The following is a 21,745-nucleotide window of genomic DNA, read 5'->3' as shown; positions in this document are numbered from 1 at the left end:
GCTGGTGATGACCCAGCATTGAATTCATTTGGATACAGCATTACCCAATTTCCTTTGAACTAATGCACCTTTACATGCTATAACATCACAGTGAGCCAAAGATTACACCTCCGTAAACCTTAAATATAGGTTTCATCATGTCACGCTGATGAGTCTTGGTTGTACTTTGAGTGCCATAAAATTGGGCAATCACCTGAACATGACGTGTTAAAAATGATCTGATCAATGTCCAGTGCAACGTGGTATCTGAATGTATGTGGGGGGGGTGCAACTAAAGCCAACGTGTGACACATTTTCAATAGATTGTCAGTTATACAGTATTTCTTATGTAGTTATTCTGTAAAACTTTGATCTTATTTCCTTTTATGCAGAATCTTGCAGTTTCCTGTAGCCAACATTTATTTGATCATATGGGGTCCATTTAAAAGGCATGAAGGCTGATAAATAGGCCCTATGGGTCTATCTACTGAATCCAGGATCCCAGTGTATTAACCAGCTGAGGAATCTGAGCTAAGCCCATGCTTCCTCATCTGGCCTCCAAATGTGTTGCATCCAACAAAACTGCATTAGCACTCAATTCACATTTTAATAACACGTACCAAAATAGAAATAAGCATTGACACTGGCAAGCAGATCCGAACCAGAGCCACACATCTGGCTCCGATGAGCGACTGGCAAACGCAGGCCTGTTTATCTGCTGGTAGACCACTGACGTACGGCGCTGTTCAAGCCCTTACAACAGTCAGAAATCAATTAAGGGAGGTTAAGTGTGGGTCAAATGTCTTGCAGTCATTTTTAAGCAATCCCCTAATCTTTCTTAGATGTTGCATGAGAGCAAATACACAGCTGGCCTCCCTCCATTGTGAGAAAATACTTTGACGGTGAATTAAAAAGGCCCTGGAGTGACTTTTTTTAACTTCAACTCAATCTTCATTTTAACAATCACTGGGTAATAAAGACTGTGAAACTGTGAAATGACTTACAATTTGGGGGGTTTATGTAGCATCACACTAACAAACAGCTGATGAACATTAGGGACACTAGTTCTTCCCATGTGGTGACAAAAACCAGTCTGCTGTGAAAATGGCCTCAGTTTTTTAATACATAACTCAAACGTGCATTGTGTGGGTTGTATATACACTCTAACTCCACAAACTGAAATCCTGTTTGTCCCTTCAGGCTTCTGCCAGTAGTCACTGTCCCCAAACTTAGCACCAAAGAATGATAAGATAATGTTTTGCTTTCAACAGCAAAATACAAACATTTATTTACTGCATGAAACATAATGATACTTAGGTGTGGGTGTACACTGCTGCACGTTAAATTCAGAGTCTGCGTATGGACTCATTTGTCCATATTTCATCCTGTATTGGCAATTATTTTCCTTTAATCTCAGTGAACTGTTGCAGGTCCCATGTAGATGATGTGGGTTTGAGCTAATCAAGCCGGCTCACATAGATCCCGAAAAACGTGCCAAGTCTGAGCCTGCGCAAGACTGATTTACTGCACTCAGACCCCAAAGGGTCTCCAAAAGCCAACAGCTACAATATTTTTCATCAGGTTGGCTTTGTGATAATTGGAAATGATTAATTAAATAGACGTTTGCTGGGAAACGCAACCGCTAAAGCAAAATATCATGTACTATAATAGGGAATTGTATAGGGGCCAAATAATATTTTTAAAATGACAGTTTTACCTGTAATATTGCAGTTGGTATTATATTTAAAGGATTCATGTGACCAAACCAAACAGTTTGGATTTCTTTAAATTACCACAAACTACCAGGAACAACAGCATTCAGGACCACTGACTGTTATGATGATTTATACAAAATATAATTAAAAAGGCAGTACGTGGTCATTTGTGTATTGTACTTGGAGACTGTAGGGGAAAAGGTCAAGAGGCTTTCATGTATTTCCTTTTCCTAGGACCCATGGTAAAGAAGTGCAGCTATATTCAGTGTAGACTACTCACAGCTTTGGAGCGACTGTTTCTGCTGTTGTATTAAAAATATGTACATTTTAAAAAGTGTCGTCACTGAACTTGATTGGCTGCTGAAAGGAGATGAAACCATGGGCTGAACTCTGTCACCGCCTGTTCATGTGACCGCTGATTTCAGAGGAATTCCCCGACCAAACTTTTACCCCTTTTACCTTTACCCTACAAACAGTAGCGACTCTACGTCACAGCGCTTGGCTAGATCTCGCGATAGCTGCTGCGCATAAAAAGCCACAGCCTGCTCGTCCAGTATCAGTCAGCTCATTGACCGTTTGGAAATAGTTGAGTTACTCGGTAAGTGTTCACTGGTATCTGTTTCATTATGTTTTTTAACTGCTGTTTAATACAGTTACATTGCCTTTATGTTGGTAGAAAGTTCGCTTGAGTGTTTATTATTATGTAGCTAACTATGAGAAACTTTAAGGAACCTAATACGGAAGTAACAACCTCCAGTTTATCTGCTGTAAAATGTCGTGATTCTACGTGTTTGTTGTTTTCTTGAACTAAATCGCCTTTTCTTTGTCTGCAGGTTTATCTGGACAGAAATGGCAACCGCTGAAGTTATTCCAACTCAGGTGAGTTAGTCTTGCCCTCAGGTACTGTAGTTTTAAGTAAATTTCGTGAAACTATGCTTTCAAAGTTCTTATGTGGTTTACAATTTTAAAACCATGTTCACGCCGATAGCCCGTCACAAAATAGCACTCCGTGATGTTTAAACGAGTTCAGAGACACTCTGGATCAGACTACACTGAATTTGTAGACTTATACGTTAACTGTTTTCTTTCTGTTGGCTTTACAGAGTGTGGTGGAGAGGGTCGCCAGCCTTCCTCTGGTCAGCTCCACCTATGGCTTGGTGTCCAGTGTGTACTCCAGCACAAAGGACAACCACCCGTACATCAAGACTGTGTGTGAGGCCGCGGAGCAAGGAGTCCGCACCATCACCTCGGTGGCTCTCACCACTGCTTCACCCATCATCGACAAGCTGGAGCCTCAGAGTAAGAATCATTCATCCATCTGTAGACGTGGTATTAGAGGTGGGAGGAGGTCAGAGTGAAACTGCAGGGATGATTAAACTGAGTCATGCTGTGAAACCGGAAGTTCAAGTCAGGCCGTTGAGGCATTGCGACCTTTCACCCACTTATTATAATCAGGCAGAAATAAGCATCATAGCTTCTGATACGGTTTAGATTTTATACTTGTTTTACTTTAAGGAATATTTACTTACTTTATTTAATCATAAGCATTCTTTTGTTTTTTCTTCTATAGTTGCTATGGCCAATGATCTTGCCTGTAAAGGTTTGGACAAGATTGAGAAAACCCTGCCGATTCTTCACCAGCCCTCTGAGCAGGTATGCATTGATTCATCAACAAGCTCAATTTCACAATGTGAAATGTGCTAATCTCCTCGGTTATCAGCCGTGACCTTTGTCCCATTTTTCACAACTGCTGTTTCCTCACAAACTTTAAACTCATCCTTTGCTGCAATCACTAAAATAAAAATGCATGTGGACCTCCCCAGATTGTGTCCAATGCCAAGGATGTAGTAACCACTGCTAAAGATGTCGTGACGGGCACAGTGTCCGGTGCCAAGGGCACGGTCTCAGACACTCTGACCAGCGTTGTGGAGAAAACCAGAGGCGCAGTGCACGGTGGGGTGGACAAGACCAAAGCTGTCGTCAACGGCAGCGTGAGCACTGTACTGGAGAGCAGAGTGGCACGGCTCATCAGCAGCGGAGTCGACACGGCCCTGAGTACATCTGAGAGTCTGGTGGAGCAGTACTTGCCTATGACTGAGGCTGAGCTGGGTGAGTGGAATCAAAAGACAAAGAAAAAAATGCCTCTATAGATTTTTTTTTTTTTTTTAAATATTTAAGGAAAAACTTCTAATGATTTACTTTTTACATATAATTTAAAATGTGGATTTGTCTCCAGTTTGTTTTTCAGATAAACAGAATACAAATAAAAGCTAGTGAGATTAAACTTGTGTGTGTAACAAGATGTGACAAAGTTCAGTTAGTGGTCCGGTTTCCAGAAAAGCTGACCGGATCAGATTATGTGTGTAAATTTGCATTAGCGCCTTGTTTGGGTGACTACATATTAAAAGAGCTGTTCAGGATGAGCTGTGGTGTGTAGAGACTTATGAAACAGTCTTGTACACTGATTCTTTCAGCTGATCTCTTCTCACGGTTGTGAACAAGTACAACTAATATGTTTTTACACTTGTCCACACTTTAGGTATTAAGAGAAACAAAAAAACAAGACAACTTTATATAGTTTGTTGTTTGGCCTTTTTGTTTGACTGGGATTTTCCATGTTTCCCTGCCTTATGACAGAGCTGGAGGCAAAAACAGTCCAAAGCTGTGACAACAAGGAGCCGAGCTACTACGTCCGCCTGGGCTCTCTGTCCACCAAGCTCCGCAAGAGAGCGTACAGCAGAGCCGTGGTCCAGATACGAGATAGCAAGCAGCGCTGCATGGAGTTCATTTCTGAGCTGAACTCCACTGTTGACCTGGTGAGCCTCCTTTTTCTCTCACACACACACACACACACACACACACACACACACACACACACACAAACAAACATAATGAGCAGGAAGCAAAATTCACAGGAAGGGACTTTTTTTTTTTTTGGTCTTTTGGGGGGGGGTCCTAATACATTTACTCTTATATTCCTGGATATCAAAGAAATATCATTATACAAACAACCAGTATTTTTTAAAATCATATATATACAGTATTTAGACCATTTTTGAATATTTAACCCTTAAAAAGCGATGACAAAACTAATTCACTGACATCAGTAAACACCATCCTGCTTGCCAGCATCAGTCATCATGCCAGTATTGGTTCATTTTATTATCCAGCTGATTGAGCCATTCTGTCCTTTCAATGCTTTTGGACTTAAAAAAAAACAACAAAAAAAAACATTTCCTGTGTTTTTCCTTCAGATTGAGGTTGGCAGAAAGAACATTGACAGTGCTAACCAGATGGTGAACAAGAAGTTGAATTCCCTGGTTGCATGGAAGTCCAGTAGTCCAAACCAGGAGAACTGTCATGAGGCAGAGGTAAAGCTATACATTGAGATAAAATATTATCCATAAGATTCACTTATGGTAGAGTACACAGCACTTATCTTATTAAATCAAAGTGGGAAGATAATGCAGACTTATTCAGATCTGTTCCTCTCCATCCATGCAGGTAATTGAGTCCCGCACCTTGACCCTAGCGCGTTCCCTTACCCAGCAGCTCCAGACCACCTGCCTTGTCCTCGTCTCCAGCCTGCAGGGTCTCCCCAACCACATCCAGCAGGAGGCGCTGTCTCTCGGCCACTCGGCCTCACAGGTGTACGCCAACTTCAGCAAAGCTAAGGCGCTGGGAGACCTGCCAGACACCGTGTTGACCAGCAGCAGAGTTCAGCTGAGCAAAATGAAAGAGTCCCTGGACAACGTCATGGATTATCTGATCAACAACACGCCACTCAACTGGCTGGTGGGACCTTTCTATCCACGGATGGCTCCAGAGCCCACTCCCATACCGGCCTCTGAAGACAGCAGCACCTACGCCACATCCTCCAGCTCTTCTTCTACACAGGGACAGAGGGAGGAGCCCATGGAGGTGGAGATGGAATCCCTGTAGTGATCCATTACAATTTAAAGCTTAATATTCTGAATTTTGTGGCAATATTTGACAGCTTTGTATGCAAACTTTTACTTTACTTTTTTTTTTTTTAAATCTCAAATGTATTAGGACAGAACATGAAATATGTAGTTCAAAGTACCAAGAAAGTAAATTTTATTAACTTTAGAATCTTGAACTACAAAACTATTGTGCAATTTCATTCATCATACAAATCATTTATCTGGAAAAAATAAACCTGTGCTTGTTTCAGTATAAACGAGTGAAATCTGTTTAGAGTTTGCATTATTGTTTAATTTATGTTATTGAAGTTATTGTTGAAGGTTCTTACAAAATGGGGACTAACACTTGCTTTTAGTTTTATTATCATGAAATGTGTGTAAGCACAGGGGTGGGCAACTCCAGGCCTCGAGTGCCGGTGTCCTGCAGGTTTTAGATGTGTCCTTAATCCAACACAGCTCATTCAAATGGCTAAATTACCTCCCCAACATGTCTTGAAGTTCTCCAGAGTCCTGGGAATGAACTAATCATTTGATTCAGGTGTGTTCCAGGGTGAGATCTAAAACCTGCAGGACCCCGACACTCGAGGCCTGGAGTTGCCTATACCTGGTGTAAGCCATTATCTGTGCTAGCCCATACCATCTTCAGTTTAGTGCTGCACACTGACGGCATTTAAAGACATTCCTAAATAGATTTTAATTACCCAATAAAACTGTCCCCATTTGGTTTCTATTAGACAACATTTACTCCACGTGGTACATTATTTAAAGAAGAAAAAGGCTGCACATTTGAAAGGCCATCATACAAATGTGGTACTTGTTAGTGAATTATTATAAAAATTAGCTTTATTATAAAAATTAGCTTTATTATATAGTTTTAAAATCCACACAAATGCATTGTAAATACATTGCACAGCTTAACATTTATAATACAAATTTCTTGAAGTTAAATGTGTTTCTGAGCTCCATCTGGACAGACATCCTGGACACTGGGATATTTGGGTTTCTTCGGTCATCTGTCACAGCCACTCCGCTGTGACAGATAATCTATCAGACTCTGAAAAGTGACATAACAGTTTCAAACTGAGTTTCTATGTACAGTTTGGAATGAAGTGAGCTTCTCCTACCGAGAGCTTCTTAATCTGGCACCGCGCCACATCATCCAGCATGTCCCAGTTAATGTCATCTTTAGTCTCTTCAGAAAAGCTCACCATCTATGAAGAGAAACACTTGACTTGTAAAAAAACATCAACAATGTCTAGAATCTGTTAAACCGCAGGACCTCAGGTCACATAAGGAACACTTTATTCAAAAATCTGACTCCATAAACTGAACTCAAGAACAAGGACAAACTCCTTAGTTTTAAGCCAAGTTTGACTCTTAAAGGCAGCACAAAGAGAAAGAAAAAACAAGTACCAGTCCCTGTGCTGTGGTTACAGTGATATGTGCAGTAGAGCCTGCTGTAGAACAGTGCAGATCACCAGCAGAGACCACAGACCTGAGGGTCAACACAGAACTCACATTAGTGCATTTTAATGAGAGCTGACAGTATTTGTACTCCCAAACTATTTAAAAACAACGTAGGAGCTAAACTTCACAGTTTAGAGCATTAAAAAATAAAATAAATAGTTTTAGCCAGAAACAAAACATATGCAGTGCATGTTTCTGATCGAACAAAGGCGTCAAACAGACCTGAGTTTAAGTCTGGACTGGCTCAGTGGGGACGGGTCGTTGGTCTTGCAACTTGCCAAGCGGCGAGTTCTCTTGGTTATGACTGAGGAGGGTCTGCTGCAATCAGAGTGCTAGTGTTACAGCTGAACGGACTTTCATTTTACCTGGTTGTTTGCATACTCCACTCCCCGTGTAGAAGAAGTGGTTTTTTCCATGCCAACTAAAAAGCAGCAATGGCCAACCCCACATTTAAAAGTGCTTAGCCAGGGTTTTATGACCTGCTCGGACTGACGCTGGTGACCAACATAAATTCAGTCAGGGGTTCTCTTGGGGTCTTGGTATGTTACCAAGGTGGTACCATCAAAGAGTCAATGTATCCTACTATATGTAATTTTCCTCTGATGATCTAAACTCTGTTCACAAACTAATGAGCTCCATTGATGTCATTACCTCCTGGGTATCTAGAAATCTTTGGGAACTCTTGGCAGGTGGAAGTAATGACAAACATACCAGTTAAGAAGAAAACCAGTTCAACTAACACTGGACAAAGCCTTGATCGGGTTCAGAGCAGTAAATAACCATGTACTATGTGACTTTGAGCCTAATCCTTACATGAGATTTCCAGTGCTGTTACTACAAACTAATGTCCTCATCCTTTTAGTCTCCTTCACTCCCTAAACACAAACACACAAAACAAGAAGACAGAAAATAAAGAAATGTAAACGATTACTTTTATTCCCCAGAGATCGTGTTTTTTTTTTATGAGTACTGGAAAGTTTAAAATCACAGTGACAGCCATGCCAGTGCAAATACACCTGCTGCATCACCTACCTTTGAGGTTTTGGATGAGACCCTGTGGGTTGGGGCAGACTGGTCTGGTGAAACAGTGGATTTAGCTGCAAAAAGTACAAGTACAAATAATGGCAGCTAAACAAAGAAAAAATAACGTGGAGAAATTGAGGTTTGTGTCTTTAACTATGACAAGATAAATTGTTAACCTCACTGGACAAAATGGAAAAATGTAGCTTGATTTCACCTTTTTTACTGGTTATCTTTTTGCGGGGCTCGGGTACCTCACCAAACTCATTCTGCAAAAGGTCCAAGTATAACATATGATTAATAAAAAAATAAAAATATAGACAGCAGATTATAACCAGAAACCCAACTCACCTTACTGGCTATTGATTCCTCGCTGGCTAAGAATTCCTCCTCTACAAGAGAAAACAGTCGGTAGTTGTTGTTCATGTAAGACGCTCAAAATAACAAAAATCACGGAGGACTCACCGCTTATTAAATCCCCTATGAGGGCGTTTTGAAGAGAAGGAGGCATCTTCATCAGCTCCACTTTGAATACTTTTTCCACTGTGGCCAGCGTGTACTCCATTTTGGCCTCCAGCTCGTTCACGCGTTCTTGGGCTGTAAGGAAAGATGGATGGACGTCAGAAATGAAGTATGAAGCTTTACGTGGGTGCGGCTGCAGCGAGGCTGCACCTCACCTTCTTTCTCAAACTGTTGGATGAAGAGCGCCAGCTTGCTGCGCCGCATTTCCCGGCTCAGCTCTTCTTTACTCTGCACGCTTCTTGTGTTTTTCGTCCGCCGCGACGCCATCTCCCCACGATGCTTTGGTGGACTCGAGTTTGTGATCAAATAACTAGACAGCCGCACACCTGACACCGCAGCACTTTTAATGAAGATATCCATGCGCGCAGCGGGGTGGAAGTAATGAGGTTATTCTAGAGCTGTCCGTGTTGCTTGGCGAAAGGATACACTTCACAGTGTCAGCCACAAAACTTGAACTAATGTTAACACTAGAAGTCCCAGAGAGCAGCCATTTGGCTTTTCTACCTTTAAAGGAGCTAACTGTAATCAGAATTTGCAACTTTTTTTTTTTATTTCACCACTGGGTTGCAGTGTTTTACAAGACATTGTTTTATGAAATGGACATCCAGAAAAGTATTCACTTGATTTACTCCACATCAAGAGTTTGTAATTGTCACTTTTCAGATTTTCAGGTTTCACTTTAGAGGTTTGTTGAAAAACAGCAAACAAACCTCTGTGATTGTGACCTTTATGAATCTGACATGTTCCAGATTCATAAATCTGGAACATGCATTGTGGGCTTCCTGTCGTGCTTTCTAAGTTAGCAAGCTCTAAAGTAGAAATACTGAAATGTTTATGTTTATTTTGTGGGCAGAAAGAGCGATAATCCATTGAGTTCGGACTTTATTCCATCTATTTTTAACTACGTTTCATCTCCAGAGAAGAGGAGAACAAAAATGAGACTGGACGTGTTCAACAGAAGACAGAAAGCAAAGCTACAACGGATAGAGCAAATAAAGCTATCTGCAGAAGGCATCCCTCCAAGGTGAATATATCAAAGTCTTTCTCTAGCGAACTATTGTAATATATGTTGGACCTACTTGTTTTTCTGTTGCATGTTGATTTGGTCTCATACTCTAACTGTCATACTTAAATTAATGTATGTAAAAGATCTTAATCTGTTCAACCCCACTTTATCTTACTTGGTAAAATTATAAACCACAACGTTTCTGCACAATTGGTTCTAAGTTTAGTACAAGCTAGTAGTGGTATCATGTACTGTAGTAGTATACTGTAGGAATAGAATGATTGACACAAATGCGGTTTATATCTTAACACCTCTCTTAATATACTTCTTTTGTGTTTTCACCAGTCAACCAATTATCCCCAAGATAACAGCAAGAATCCTACTGCAGACCAAACTCCCATCTCACAGCTTTTGAAGGACTTCACCAATGAAGAACCTGGAAATGATGTCCAGCCTGTTCTCCATGAGAAGTTTCTATTATGTAGCACTGAAACACGTGGTAAACGCCTCCAGTCTCTTGAGCAAGAATGCCAAGCTCTAAGGACTGAAAATGTGTTGCTGAAAGAAAAAAATGAATAACACTACACTGAATGAAATGAGCTTCCATAATGATGATAAAAGGGTTGATATTCTTACTGGTTTACCAACATATACAATTCTCGTCTTGTTTAACATGTTTTCAGCAGTACATGTTAACGTTAATGAAGCTTTGAATGAACTTGTCCTTTGACTTTTTGGATTTTTATTTCAAAATTGACTCAACCACTGTTTCAAAGCTTTTCAAACACTGTATCAGTGTGATGCATTGTAGACTGGTGCCAAGTCTAGTGTTGTGGCCTGACAGAGAATCCCTAAGACAATCTCTGCCATATGCATTTCAGAAGAGCAGCTTTGAGAAGACTGTTTGCATCATAGATTGTTTAGAAATAGTTCTAGAGAAACCAAGTAGATTGCTAGCCAGTGCTCAGTGTTACTCCTTGTACAAGTTACATCACACAGTAAAATATTTAATTGCAATTTGACCTCAAGGTTCCATTTGTTTCATCTCCTCTGGATGGGAAGGTCGCGCAAGTGATAAGTTTGTTACAGAACAAAGTCATTTTTTATCTTATTTGCTCCCAAGTGATGTAGTTTTAGCAGACAGGGGATTTCCTGGTTAAAGAGTCCATTCAGAGATGCCAAGCAGAATTAAAGATTCCAGCATTTACTAGTGAAAAGAAACAGTTGGATCCTGTTGATTTGGATATATATATATATGTATATGTATAAAATAATGTATTTATGATGATTCAGTTTGTCTTTCAATTCAGTGCAAACGAGAAAGTTTGTTAAATGTTTAAATTGTACAGATACAATATTTTTGCTGCTGTAAAATCAGCATTTTGTCATATTTGTAATATAAATCTAATATAGCTGTTCTTAATGTATTTTCTTTAAACCCCAGTGTGTGTGTGTGTGTGTGTGTGTGTGTGTGTGTGTGTGTGTGTGTGTGTGTAAGTACTATGGCAGTGGAAAGTAGCACAAAAGGAGCAGGTGCTAGTTTTTATTTATTGATTCATTCGTAATTTTTACAGCTTGGGAAAACTGTAAAAACTGCATATTTAGTTATTGTTATAAATCTCCCTGTAACACCATTTTTGTGTGTTTATTTTATCTGAAAATATAAAAAACATAACATATGTCTTAACAAAACAAAAATGTACTTTTCATAATATAAATATCATTAAATAACTTTAGAAAGTCTTCCATTTGATGCTTTAAATTTAATATAATAAAAAATATCTATTTTATATTCAAAAAATCTTAAAATATTATGTACATGTATTATGTACAAAATTGGCAGTAATTTAATTTGTTTAATAGTTTTAGCTGATCGTCTTTGGCACCCAGGAAGACCGTATAACTGCGTCTCTACCAACTTGCATTGCAGTTTCTGTGCTCTCCAGCCTCTTCTGTTCCACATTTTCTCTAATGCAGGAGAAATTATCTCCAAGAAAAGAAACTTGACCATCACACAGTGGAACAAATTCTCTTCTCAAAAAAAACCCCAAACGGATAACCTTAAATGCATCACGTTTTTACTTTACAAGTTCATAAGCATTCTCCCATTTCAGTTCACAATCAGTTCTACTCCCAGGTCAAAAATATGTATAAGAAAATTCGCCCAATATCATATTATTTATACACAGAGCTGTCTTTCTGTCCAGTGATTAATTGCATAAGTTCATGGAGGCAGGACCGCACAGCAGAAGCATACTCCATAATGTGTTGTACATTATTATATGTATATTATATGTATTTTTCATGTATTGTATTTACCAACATCAAGAAGCCACAAGCAAAGAAAGACCACACCATGGCACATAAGCAAAGTTTATTGACCAAATTTATCTATTAAACAAATAGACATAACATTTTTTTCACCTCCCAAAAAGCAAAGCAACGGCGGCCCAATATCAGAGAGAATTTTGAACTCATAATGAAGCACTTCTTTTTGTAGATTCAAGCTGCACTTCATATTTGTGGCCATCAGGCGTCACCAGAGGACTGTGTTGAAAGTCTCGCAGAGGCTGTGCAAACACAGGTCACTGATGGTCTTGGTCACTCAGGCCTGTGAATCCAGTTCCTGAAGAACTCCATCACCATCCTCTGCAGGAATATCGCAGCAAGCTTCTCTCTGTCACCATAAAGTATCACAGCCAGTCCGTCAGTCTGGTGGTAGATGAGATGGAAACGAAACCAGGAACACACACGCAGGACATAGAGCGGAGTGGCATTTTCACCGTGTCCATCCATTGCAGCTTCAAGTCTGTTAGAGGGAAGAACAAATCATAAGTCACAGTCAGCGACAGCTAAAGACACGTCAAAGAAAACACTGTAGTACCTTTTAAACAAGTAAACCTGAAGGAAACTTGGAGCAGCTAACAGGCAAAAGTCAAGCAAACTTAGGAACAACGTTAAACCAGTACATTTAATCCTTAAGTTAATTCCCTTTATTAAAGATCTTTCTATTTCAAGGGTTCACTGCTACTTGGCAGGGACTGACATGTGAGCATCAACTACACGCATCTACACAGAAAAAAAGTTTTTTTGAATGAAGCAAGTTGCTTTGGACTCACTGAATGTCTTTGACTTGCAGACACCAGTCCCTGAATGTTTAAAATATAAATAAATAAATAAATAAAATACTAATAAATAAAAATTAGTACCTGCCGCTTTTGCGCTATTTTCCACAGTCGTAATTAGACGCACTGGGTTTGTCTCAGTAGAGGGGCTTTTTCGAGATCCTGGTAGCTCCCAGACATGGTACAAAGTTTTACTACAAAAACAGGCGAACTGAGATGAATTTTTTATGTTATTTTTTAAGTTTAAATTTTAGTGTTAAATTTAGAAAAATCTGTTAACAGTCAGTATGAACATGATTTGAAAACCAAAACATTGTGAGGTCTAAATGCTGTTAGTCAACTGCCTTCAAGTGTTTGTATTTTGGATACAAAGTCTGTACATCTTACCTTTATTAACAATGCTGACGATAATTATCCGTTTCTTATTTCTTCTATTTCAGTCTTTATAATCGTCACTGTTTGTCTCAGCCGCTGTAAGAAGTGAAGTGCCGCACTGCCGCAGGTGTAGTCACTCAGATGGTGCTCAGTTTTTGACGGAGAGCAGTCTTTATATAGGTAAGCAAGGTGAGCACCGCCCTTATCTTATTTAAAGAGTAACAGAATAGCAGAAAACAAATGCAAAACCGCGGATTAGCTAGTGCATGGAGGAAACGGAAACGGGGCTACAGCTCAAACTGATCAACCAAAGGATCAACAACCAAAAGATTGACATGGTTTCCCTTCCCCCAAAGCTCTGATCCTAGAATCGCCCCTGAAACAAACAATGAATATAAGAAGAGTAAGAAAATAAATATACACTTTAGGACTCGGGGTAAAGGGATCAATAACAATTTAAAATGTATAATTTACAGTTTGATGATTTAAAGTCTCACACACAACCCGTCGAAAGGTGAGGGGGCCCTGCTGCTTCCAAATAGAGCACATTTCATTCATAATGATGTAAATCCAAGCCCATCATGTATTCATGATTTGAATCCTGGGTTGTGTGAAATCCCAGAAATAAACCTTAGACAAAGTGAATCTGTGAACTAGGTGTAGGTGTGTTAGATTATGTTGTGGCATCCTCGAGTTGGGGGATGGGTGTTCATACTGGAGTGCAAAATTTAAACCAATGGAAGATGGACAAAAAAGTTCAAAGCCGTCAGGTGCTCAGTTTAGAAAAAATAGAAAAGAAGAGGAGGAGAAACGAGCAAAAGATACAGGTAAGCAGATGTGTCATTGGATAATGGCAGGTCATCCTGAAACAATCAGAATCAGAATACTTTATTAATCCCTAAAGAAATTATGTGGGTTACAGTTGCTCCAAGAAGAAATGGTAAAAATAGTAACAGTAACAGACTAAACTCCAAACAATACATTATGTTACAGATTTTAATATTAATTAGTCAGTGTCAATTGTTGATTTGTCCTGTTCTCATTGTATGACGAATTATGATGGCTGTTTGGTAGCCGTTTGCATACAATGCATACTCTCTCTCTTCGTGTGTGTGTGTGTGTGTGTGTGTGTGTGTGTGTGTGTGTGTGTGTGTGTGTGTGTGTGTGAGTGTTCGCCCAGGGCGCCAAACAGGCTAGGACCGCCACTGCTCTCCTCCCTGTGCCGCAATCAGCAGGCGCACCTCGCAAACGGAGGGCGCCCTTATTCCCAGCAAATGGGCGATATAAAACCGATCGGTGCCTATGCCATTACCAAAATGCGTTGGCATGACGTCGGGGTAGCATGAGTACGAGCAATGTTTTTTTGTTTGTTTTTTTGCCGATGCCTGAGATGCCACCCTGGGCAACCGCCCGTGTCGCCCGTATCAAAATGCCAGGTCTCTCTTTTAAATCAGATTTTTAATCTCAGTGAAATTTTGCAGGTAGCAGAGGCAACCCTGCGCTGCGAGGACCTGCAAGGAGGAGAGGAGGATGGCAGCAAAAAGCAAGAACCTGGATATAAGAAAGTATTTTTCAAAGAAGCCTGGAAGTCACTTAAAGTCAAGTTCACTCATAAAATGTGTCCGCCATAATAACGTTACAGGCCATGCGACGCCATACTTGCCAACCCTTCCGATTTTTCCGTGAGAATCCCGAATTTCAGTGCCCCTCCCGAAAATCTCCCGTCCAATTTCACAGTCGCTCATTTCCGGTCTGCCTGGCTTTCGGAGGACCCGGCCCACTTAGGTCGTAAAGGCAAGGTCCTCAGGTGGACACAGCCTCTGAATTTGGACACCCCAGCCTGTTTCCGGCCGGACAATAATAACTGTGAATTTAACTTATTTTATCCGATAAATAAACACTGTAAGATTCAAGTTTTTTTGTATATATATGTATAGGCTATGTATACCACACCTCCCCCCAACAGCCCTTTGGAATGTCTCCCTAATTCTGAGGTCTCAATGTTGGCAAGTATATGCTAGGCTTTGGCCCACATCAGTCTAAAATTGTATGTAACCATGAATAACGTGTTGCCATGTCCACCAGGAGAGACTGGACAGTATATTTAAAACGAATATGCCAGCAGTTTATCTCAGTTAATGAGAGCAGCAGGCATGTGTTTGGCTCCTTCACATAGTGGACATTGAGTTGTTGTGTGGGACACCCGTAGTCCATGTATGTTGCTGTAACAGTAGTTCATGTTTAGAATAAAACATCCCAGCTCACTGATTTGATCGGGGCAATAGTGTGCCTAAAATGTTGCATAATTTTGCTGAGAGATCTTTTACTTTGTGGTAATCTTAGATGAGTAGTTTTATAGACAAAAACCACCAGATCATTCAGTGTTCCTTTAGTGCTAAGGTATGGAGGTATTGGTGTACTATAACCTAAGTAATGTTGTTAAATCCTTAAAGTCATATTCTTTCATTGTTGTACAAAAGGGTTAGGTTCGCGTATGGGATTTCCCATGCTCCCTGAATGCACCATGGTGGACGCATGTGCTTAAGTTCAGAGACAAACGGCAGCCGAGCAACGGACAGTGTGTCCGTTCATGAGACCAAACCACACATACACACACACACTCTCACCCACCTGCGGGCACATTCTCAATTGGAAATACAAAGAAGGACAACTCCATTCCTGGACTCTGCCTGTTTATTCCTCTCACATCTGTACATTTGCAAGTGTTCTGACCCGACACTCTGAAGCGATTGCTGCCAGCTCAAACTTCTTAAATCCTTCCAAACAATTGTTGTTGTGGATAGGCGTAGCTTTGGGTCACGTGGTGTCGGTAATAGTAATAGTGATTGCTATATCACCTGTTCAGGTCGCGAGGGAATTTGTGAATGAGTGGGTGATGGGGGAAGTCGACTTTTGCTGACCGCCCATTTTAGAATGTTTTTGTCACTGCTTTTCTACGGATTTTAAGGATTGATAACAAATAAAGAAGTTTTTAATCTGGAACTTTGACTTACGTTTTGAACAGCGGGCGCGTCAACATTATTCCCCTATTCAGCTGCTCGGCGACTCAAAGGCTTGACGGTCGCCAATATTTGTCAGCAAAAAGTGCGACGGCAATGGAGCCTCCCGCAATCAGCGCTGAATAAACGCCAACGCGAGCCCACACACCGCCGCCACTACATCCATAAAAGCGGCTAGTCTGACAGATAAGGAGAAGACGACGGTGGTATGTAAACTGTGTTTTTTCTGCTGCGTATTGCTTGTTGGAACGCAGTGTGGATTCTGACCATACGAAGATGTTTTTGTGACACGCCCACCGCTACGTTTGCTGTCGGATTTGGTGTATGTGTGTGCTGTGGCTCTGCAGGCGTTCAACTGAGTTTGAAGGAATTGCTGTTGCCTTTGTTTTGGATTTGGAATGCTGCTTATGTTGAATGCTTAAAATGAGTGGATCACAGGCTGCATCTGTTGTTGGAAAAACTGAAAAGGATAAAAGATTAATTTCTCTCACTGAGAAAGCTCTTGCAAACAAAATTGAAACCATCCAAACAGATCGGAAAAGGCATGTAAACAAAATGAAAAGTGTTATTATGTCTCTTAAAGAACTAATGAAAGATGATAAAAATCATTCACAAGTCAAAAAACAGTTTGATGAGTTAACACACCTGTTTAAGGATGCCAGTACATTGCATGAATCTTTACTTTCTCTAATCTCATTTGATGAGAAAGATAAACAAAATACATGGTTCTCAAGCATCGCTAAATACAATAAAGGGTTTATGGAGGATGTTAAGATATGGCTTTCTGAAACTGATAAACGTACGGGGAGGCCATCATCTGACAAAGCACAGTCACAGGAAACTTGCCTGGGAGGAGAAATGGAGTTGCTAGAGCACCCTGGAAAAGAACCTCAGTCATCTCTTAATCCCCAGAATGATGTTAATGATGATGTGTTACCATCCGACAGTGTGTCAAATCAAGGCAGTAGGTCAAGCTCAAGAGTATCATCTACTTCATCTGCACGTCTCAGGGCAGAAGCTGAAATGGCCGCCTTGCTCGCACGTCAACATATGCTGAAAGAAAAACACTCTCTTGAAGAGCAAGAGGAACAATTGAGGAGAAAGAAAGAACAACTTCAGCTTGAAGCAGATATAGCTGCAACTGTTGCAAAGGTTAACGTGCTGAGAACTGGATCCACTATGCGGAGCGTCGCTTCACGGAAATCTAATGGAATGGAATCATATTTTAAAACAAAGGGAAACAGCCTTGAATTTCTTGATGCGGATGCAGAGACTTTTGTTCCACAGATGCTTACAAAAGGAAACATAATCACTGGGAATGCAGAGCTTCAAGTAAAAACAGTGCAACAGACTATGAAAAGGGAAAAGCCTGCACCCGCTCTTATGGGGCCTTCTGACGCTTTTCGATCAATTCCACTTTTGCCTAAGCCACAAGCTGCTCATCCAGTAGCCAATGAAAATCTGTTGTCCATTATGGAAAAACAAAATGAATTAACTTGTATGTTGGTCCATCAGCAAAGTCTTTCTTCACTGCCCAAAAGGGAGATTCAAACCTTTGATGGTGACCCTTTACATTTTCAGGCCTTTATGCGCTCGTTTGAACAGGTCATAGAAGCAAAGACTGGCGATGCTGGCGATTGCCTGCATTATCTTGCACAGTACACCAAGGGGCAGCCCAATGAACTTGTTAAAAGTTGTCAACATATGTCTGAGAGTGCTGGATATGTAAAGGCAAAGACTCTGCTGTATGAGCACTTTGGGAATGGACATGTGATTGCATCTGCTTATTTGAACAAAGTTCACTCATGGCCACTGATTAGATCGGAAGATGGAAGAGCTCTTCAGGCATATTGTTTGTTCTTACGTGGATGTTGCAATGCAATGGAAGAGATTAATGATCTCTCTGAATTAAATACACCTGCCAATATGCTTGCTGTGATTAGAAGACTGCCATATAAGTTAAAAGATAAATGGCGAACAGTAGCATGTGACATTCAGGAGAGGCAACATCGCAGAGCTGCATTCACTGATATTGTTTCCTTCCTCGAGCGTCAAGTTAAAATTGCAACAGACCCCGTCTTTGGAAATCTATGTGACGTTCCAGCGACACATCTTTCAGCCAAGGGCAGCAATGGAGGGAAACGTTCTCCACATCTAAGAGCTAAAGGAAGTAGCTTCGCCACAACAGTCTCTGATGTCGAGAGACAGAATCAGACATGGGCTCAAGATCCTCGCAGCACTGTGAAGGCTTGTTTTTTCTGTAAAGGCGGACACACACTGGAGTCATGTGCTCTGCTTGATAAGAAACCTCATAATGAGAAGATTTCTTTTCTTAAAAGGAACAGCATCTGTTTTGGCTGTTTGTGTACTGGGCACATAAGCAAAGAATGCAGAAAACGCCTTTCATGTAAAATCTGTGGTCTCAGACATGCAAGTATACTCCATATCCATCATAAAGAGAAGAATGAAGTCAAACCTGATAATGAGGCAGATAACATTCCTGTTACGATCCAGACTAGTGGTCTTACTGGGGCCGGTGAACAAGACTGTAAGCTTGCCATTGTGCCAGTTAAAGTAAAATCAAAGAGAGGTCAAAGAATAGTGGAAACGTATGCCTTTCTGGACCAAGGGAGTTCAGCGTCCTTTTGTACAGTGGGTCTTATGGACAAGCTGAATATTGCCGGGAGGAGGAGAAAGATTCTCCTGCGCACCATGGGACAGGAGAAAGTGGTGGACAGTTTCATTGTACCTGAACTTGAAGTTGCTGGATTGGACAGTGACATGTACTGTGATATGCCTAACCTCTTCACTCAGCATAAAATGCCTGTAGATCTTGGTAACATCCCAAATCAACAGGACCTGGATGACTGGCCACATTTGAAGCATGTTCATTTGCTAGAAATTAAGGCCAATGTGGAGCTTTTGATTGGCATGAATATGCCCAGAGCTCTAGAACCTTTGGAGGTCATCCGAAGTGTAGGTGATGGACCTTTTGCCATTAGGACTGTGCTTGGCTGGACAGTGAATGGGCCACTTAATCGAGAATGCTGTGGAAGGCCAGGATGTCTGGCAACAGTTACTGCCAACAGAGTTTCTGCTGTCACACTGGACAAGCTATGGAAACAGCAGTTTAAGATGGACTTTCCTGAGTGCAGCAATGATGAACAGATGGGGCTGTCAAAGGAAGACTTGAAGTTCATGGAATTGGCCAGCAAGACGGTGACTTTGAGGGATGGGCACTACAGCATTGCTCTGCCACTGAAAGACCGAGACATAAGAATGCCTGACAACCGTGCAATTGCTGAGCAACGAGCCTTAGGTTTGAAGAAAAGGTTAATCAGAGATAAAGAACTTCCACATGAAGATCCGGAAGTTAAGGTGTCTGCTGCCATCGAGGTCTCACAAGCACACGATGATGATCATCCTCTGACCCTTTTCATCCATCGTGCCTCATCCTGGATTCGTCTCATCAGGGTGATGGGTTGGATTTTGAGGTTCAAGACATTGCTATTGCATCGCAAGAAGATACATTTCCAGTCTGCATCTAATATAATTCAGTCTGAAGATGCTCAACATAAGGTTGATTTCCAGCATGGCTTTCTTTCATTGGGAGAGATTGAGGATGCTGAGATGCAAATAATTAAGTTCTGTCAGAGGAAGAGCTACGCTGAAGAAATTTCTTGTCTCCAAAGGGGAGAGTCTGTGAAACGAAGCAGTCACATATATAAGTTGAATCCTATTCTGGAGGATGATGTGCTGCGGGTTGGTGGACGTCTCAGTAGGGCTGTCATGTCAGAAGATTCCAAGCATCCTGTCATAATCGCTAAAGAGCTTCACATTTCTAATCTCATTCTACAGCATATTCATAAAGAGGTGGGTCATGGTGGAAGGAACCACATACTCTCAAAGCTGCATCAAAAATACTGGATTCCTGGTGCTGGTACTTTGATTCGAAGCATCATGTCGAGGTGTGTGACCTGCAGAAGGTTTCATGGAGCTGCAGGCCAGCAGCAGATGGCTGAGTTGCCTGAAAGCAGAGTGACCCCTGAGAAACCCCCATTTAGCTTTGTTGGAGTGGACTATTTTGGTCCATTTGAAGTGAAGCGTGGGAGAAGTCTTGTGAAGCGGTATGGTGTTATCTTTACTTGTTTGGCAATTAGAGCAGTACATATTGAGGTTGCCTCATCTCTTGACACTGACTCTTTCATTAACGCCTTACGACGTTTTATTGCAAGACGAGGTCAGGTACAAGAACTGCGCTCGGACAATGGGACTAATTTTGTGGGCGCAGAGCGTGAGCTGAGACGAGCTATGGAAGAGTGGAATCAGGAAAAGATCTCTGATGCTCTGTCTTTGAAGGGAGTGAAATGGATCTTTAATCCTCCAACTGGATCGCATCATGGCGGAGCATGGGAGCGGTTGATTCGTTCTGTCAGAAAGGTCCTTAATTCCACTCTCCAAACACAGCATTTGGACGAGGAAGGGCTCCAAACTGCTCTTTGTGAAGTGGAGTCAATCCTCAACAGTGGACCCATTACGCTGGAATCCACTGATCCAAATGATTTGGAAGCCTTAACACCAAACCATCTCCTTCTTCTCAAGTCCAACCCGTCTTTACCACCTGGCCTGTTCCAGAGGGATGATCTCTACGTACGTAAACGATGGAGGCAAGTTCAATATATATCTGACCTGTTTTGGAAAAGATGGATTAAAGAGTACTTGCCACAACTTCAGCAGCGCCAGAAATGGGGAAGGATTAAACGCAACTTTGTTCCTGGAGATGTGGTCCTTATAGTGGATGATTCTGCACCTCGTGGTTCCTGGATCATTGGGAGAGTCACTGGAGCTGCGCCAGATGAAAAGGGGCTTGTGCGTCAGGTCTGGATTAAGACCCCAACCAGCCATGTGTGCAGACCCGTCACAAAGATATGCCTTCTTCACGAGACCTCTGACCCATGACGATGACGTTTTTGACACAGTGTGGCATAACTAACTTTGAATTGACTTTAATGTTATGAGACGTACATCACAGACTGACTATATTTAGGCTAAGTGCTGGTAACCTCTGGCCTATAACTGACTGATCTTGTGTAGACAGAAGAAAAGAAGAGAAGAAATGAGAAAACAACTTTGGTGGACTTTTGAGTATGCTATGTTGTCTCACTGGGTGTCTGTGATGTGATGTAGTGTATGTCTTGAGTTATGGTGTCGGATGTGTAATTATTACTGTGAGAATGTAATAATTAGGGGCCGGAATGTTGTGGATAGGCGTAGCTTTGGGTCACGTGGTGTCGGTAATAGTAATAGTGATTGCTATATCACCTGTTCAGGTCGCGAGGGAATTTGTGAATGAGTGGGTGATGGGGGAAGTCGACTTTTGCTGACCGCCCATTTTAGAATGTTTTTGTCACTGCTTTTCTACGGATTTTAAGGATTGATAACAAATAAAGAAGTTTTTAATCTGGAACTTTGACTTACGTTTTGAACAGCGGGCGCGTCAACATTATTCCCCTATTCAGCTGCTCGGCGACTCAAAGGCTTGACGGTCGCCAATAATTGTCATGACTGTATT

The 21,745-nt window shown here is 41.3% G+C and overlaps 2 protein-coding genes and 1 long non-coding RNA gene across 5 annotated transcripts; 1 reads left to right on the top strand and 2 right to left on the bottom strand.

Moving 5' to 3' along the window:
* The first annotated feature begins 2,250 nt into the window (after positions 1-2,250).
* On the top strand, positions 2,251-5,891 carry plin2 (perilipin 2). The gene is given in 8 exon segments (NM_001311340.1): positions 2,251-2,292; positions 2,528-2,573; positions 2,798-2,993; positions 3,265-3,347; positions 3,518-3,803; positions 4,332-4,510; positions 4,949-5,065; positions 5,199-5,891. Coding segments are annotated over 7 exon segments (1,329 nt in total). The 5' UTR covers positions 2,251-2,292; positions 2,528-2,543; the 3' UTR covers positions 5,637-5,891.
* Positions 5,892-6,480: 589 nt separating this feature from the next.
* Positions 6,481-8,961, bottom strand: LOC109195697 (borealin-2). 3 transcript variants are annotated; one of them, XM_019348319.2, is made up of 10 exons: positions 8,803-8,961; positions 8,591-8,722; positions 8,477-8,517; positions 8,343-8,394; positions 8,138-8,202; positions 7,919-7,980; positions 7,328-7,423; positions 7,052-7,133; positions 6,763-6,849; positions 6,481-6,692 (listed from the first exon to the last, which is right to left on the bottom strand). In XM_019348319.2, exons 1-10 carry the CDS (start codon positions 8,912-8,914, stop codon positions 6,648-6,650), a joined length of 774 nt encoding a protein of 257 aa, XP_019203864.1. In that variant the 5' UTR covers positions 8,915-8,961; the 3' UTR covers positions 6,481-6,647. The 3 variants fall into 3 exon arrangements, with proteins under 3 accessions (XP_019203864.1, XP_019203867.1, XP_025761342.1); XM_019348322.2 differs by having other exon boundaries at positions 7,328-7,420; XM_025905557.1 differs by having other exon boundaries at positions 8,591-8,605; positions 8,803-8,950.
* Positions 8,962-12,271: 3,310 nt separating this feature from the next.
* On the bottom strand, positions 12,272-14,914 carry LOC109195357 (uncharacterized). Its single transcript, XR_002056988.2, has 3 exons — positions 14,813-14,914; positions 13,166-13,359; positions 12,272-12,462 (listed from the first exon to the last, which is right to left on the bottom strand). It is a non-coding gene; the product is annotated as an uncharacterized LOC109195357 (long non-coding RNA).
* Positions 14,915-21,745: the final 6,831 nt, after the last annotated feature.

The sequence above is a fragment of the Oreochromis niloticus genome, linkage group LG3, assembly GCF_001858045.2.
Source record: "Oreochromis niloticus isolate F11D_XX linkage group LG3, O_niloticus_UMD_NMBU, whole genome shotgun sequence".
In the NCBI taxonomy this organism is placed as follows: domain Eukaryota; kingdom Metazoa; phylum Chordata; class Actinopteri; order Cichliformes; family Cichlidae; genus Oreochromis; species Oreochromis niloticus.
The sequence above is the reverse complement of the archived record's forward strand: the minus strand, read 5'-3'. Positions and strand labels throughout refer to the sequence as shown.

Bases quoted from the DNA above. Each gene is read 5' to 3' on its own strand.
- LOC109195697 (XM_019348319.2), bottom strand. From the start codon at position 8,914: ATGGCGTCGCGGCGGACGAAAAACACAAGAAGCGTGCAGAGTAAAGAA. The intron at 8,203-8,342 runs GTGAAATCAAGC...TACTTTTTGCAG, and splicing joins AAAGATAACCAGTAAAAAAG to CTAAATCCACTGTTTCACCA. The intron at 6,693-6,762 runs GTAGGAGAAGCT...GTCACTTTTCAG, and splicing joins GCCAGATTAAGAAGCTCTCG to AGTCTGATAGATTATCTGTC.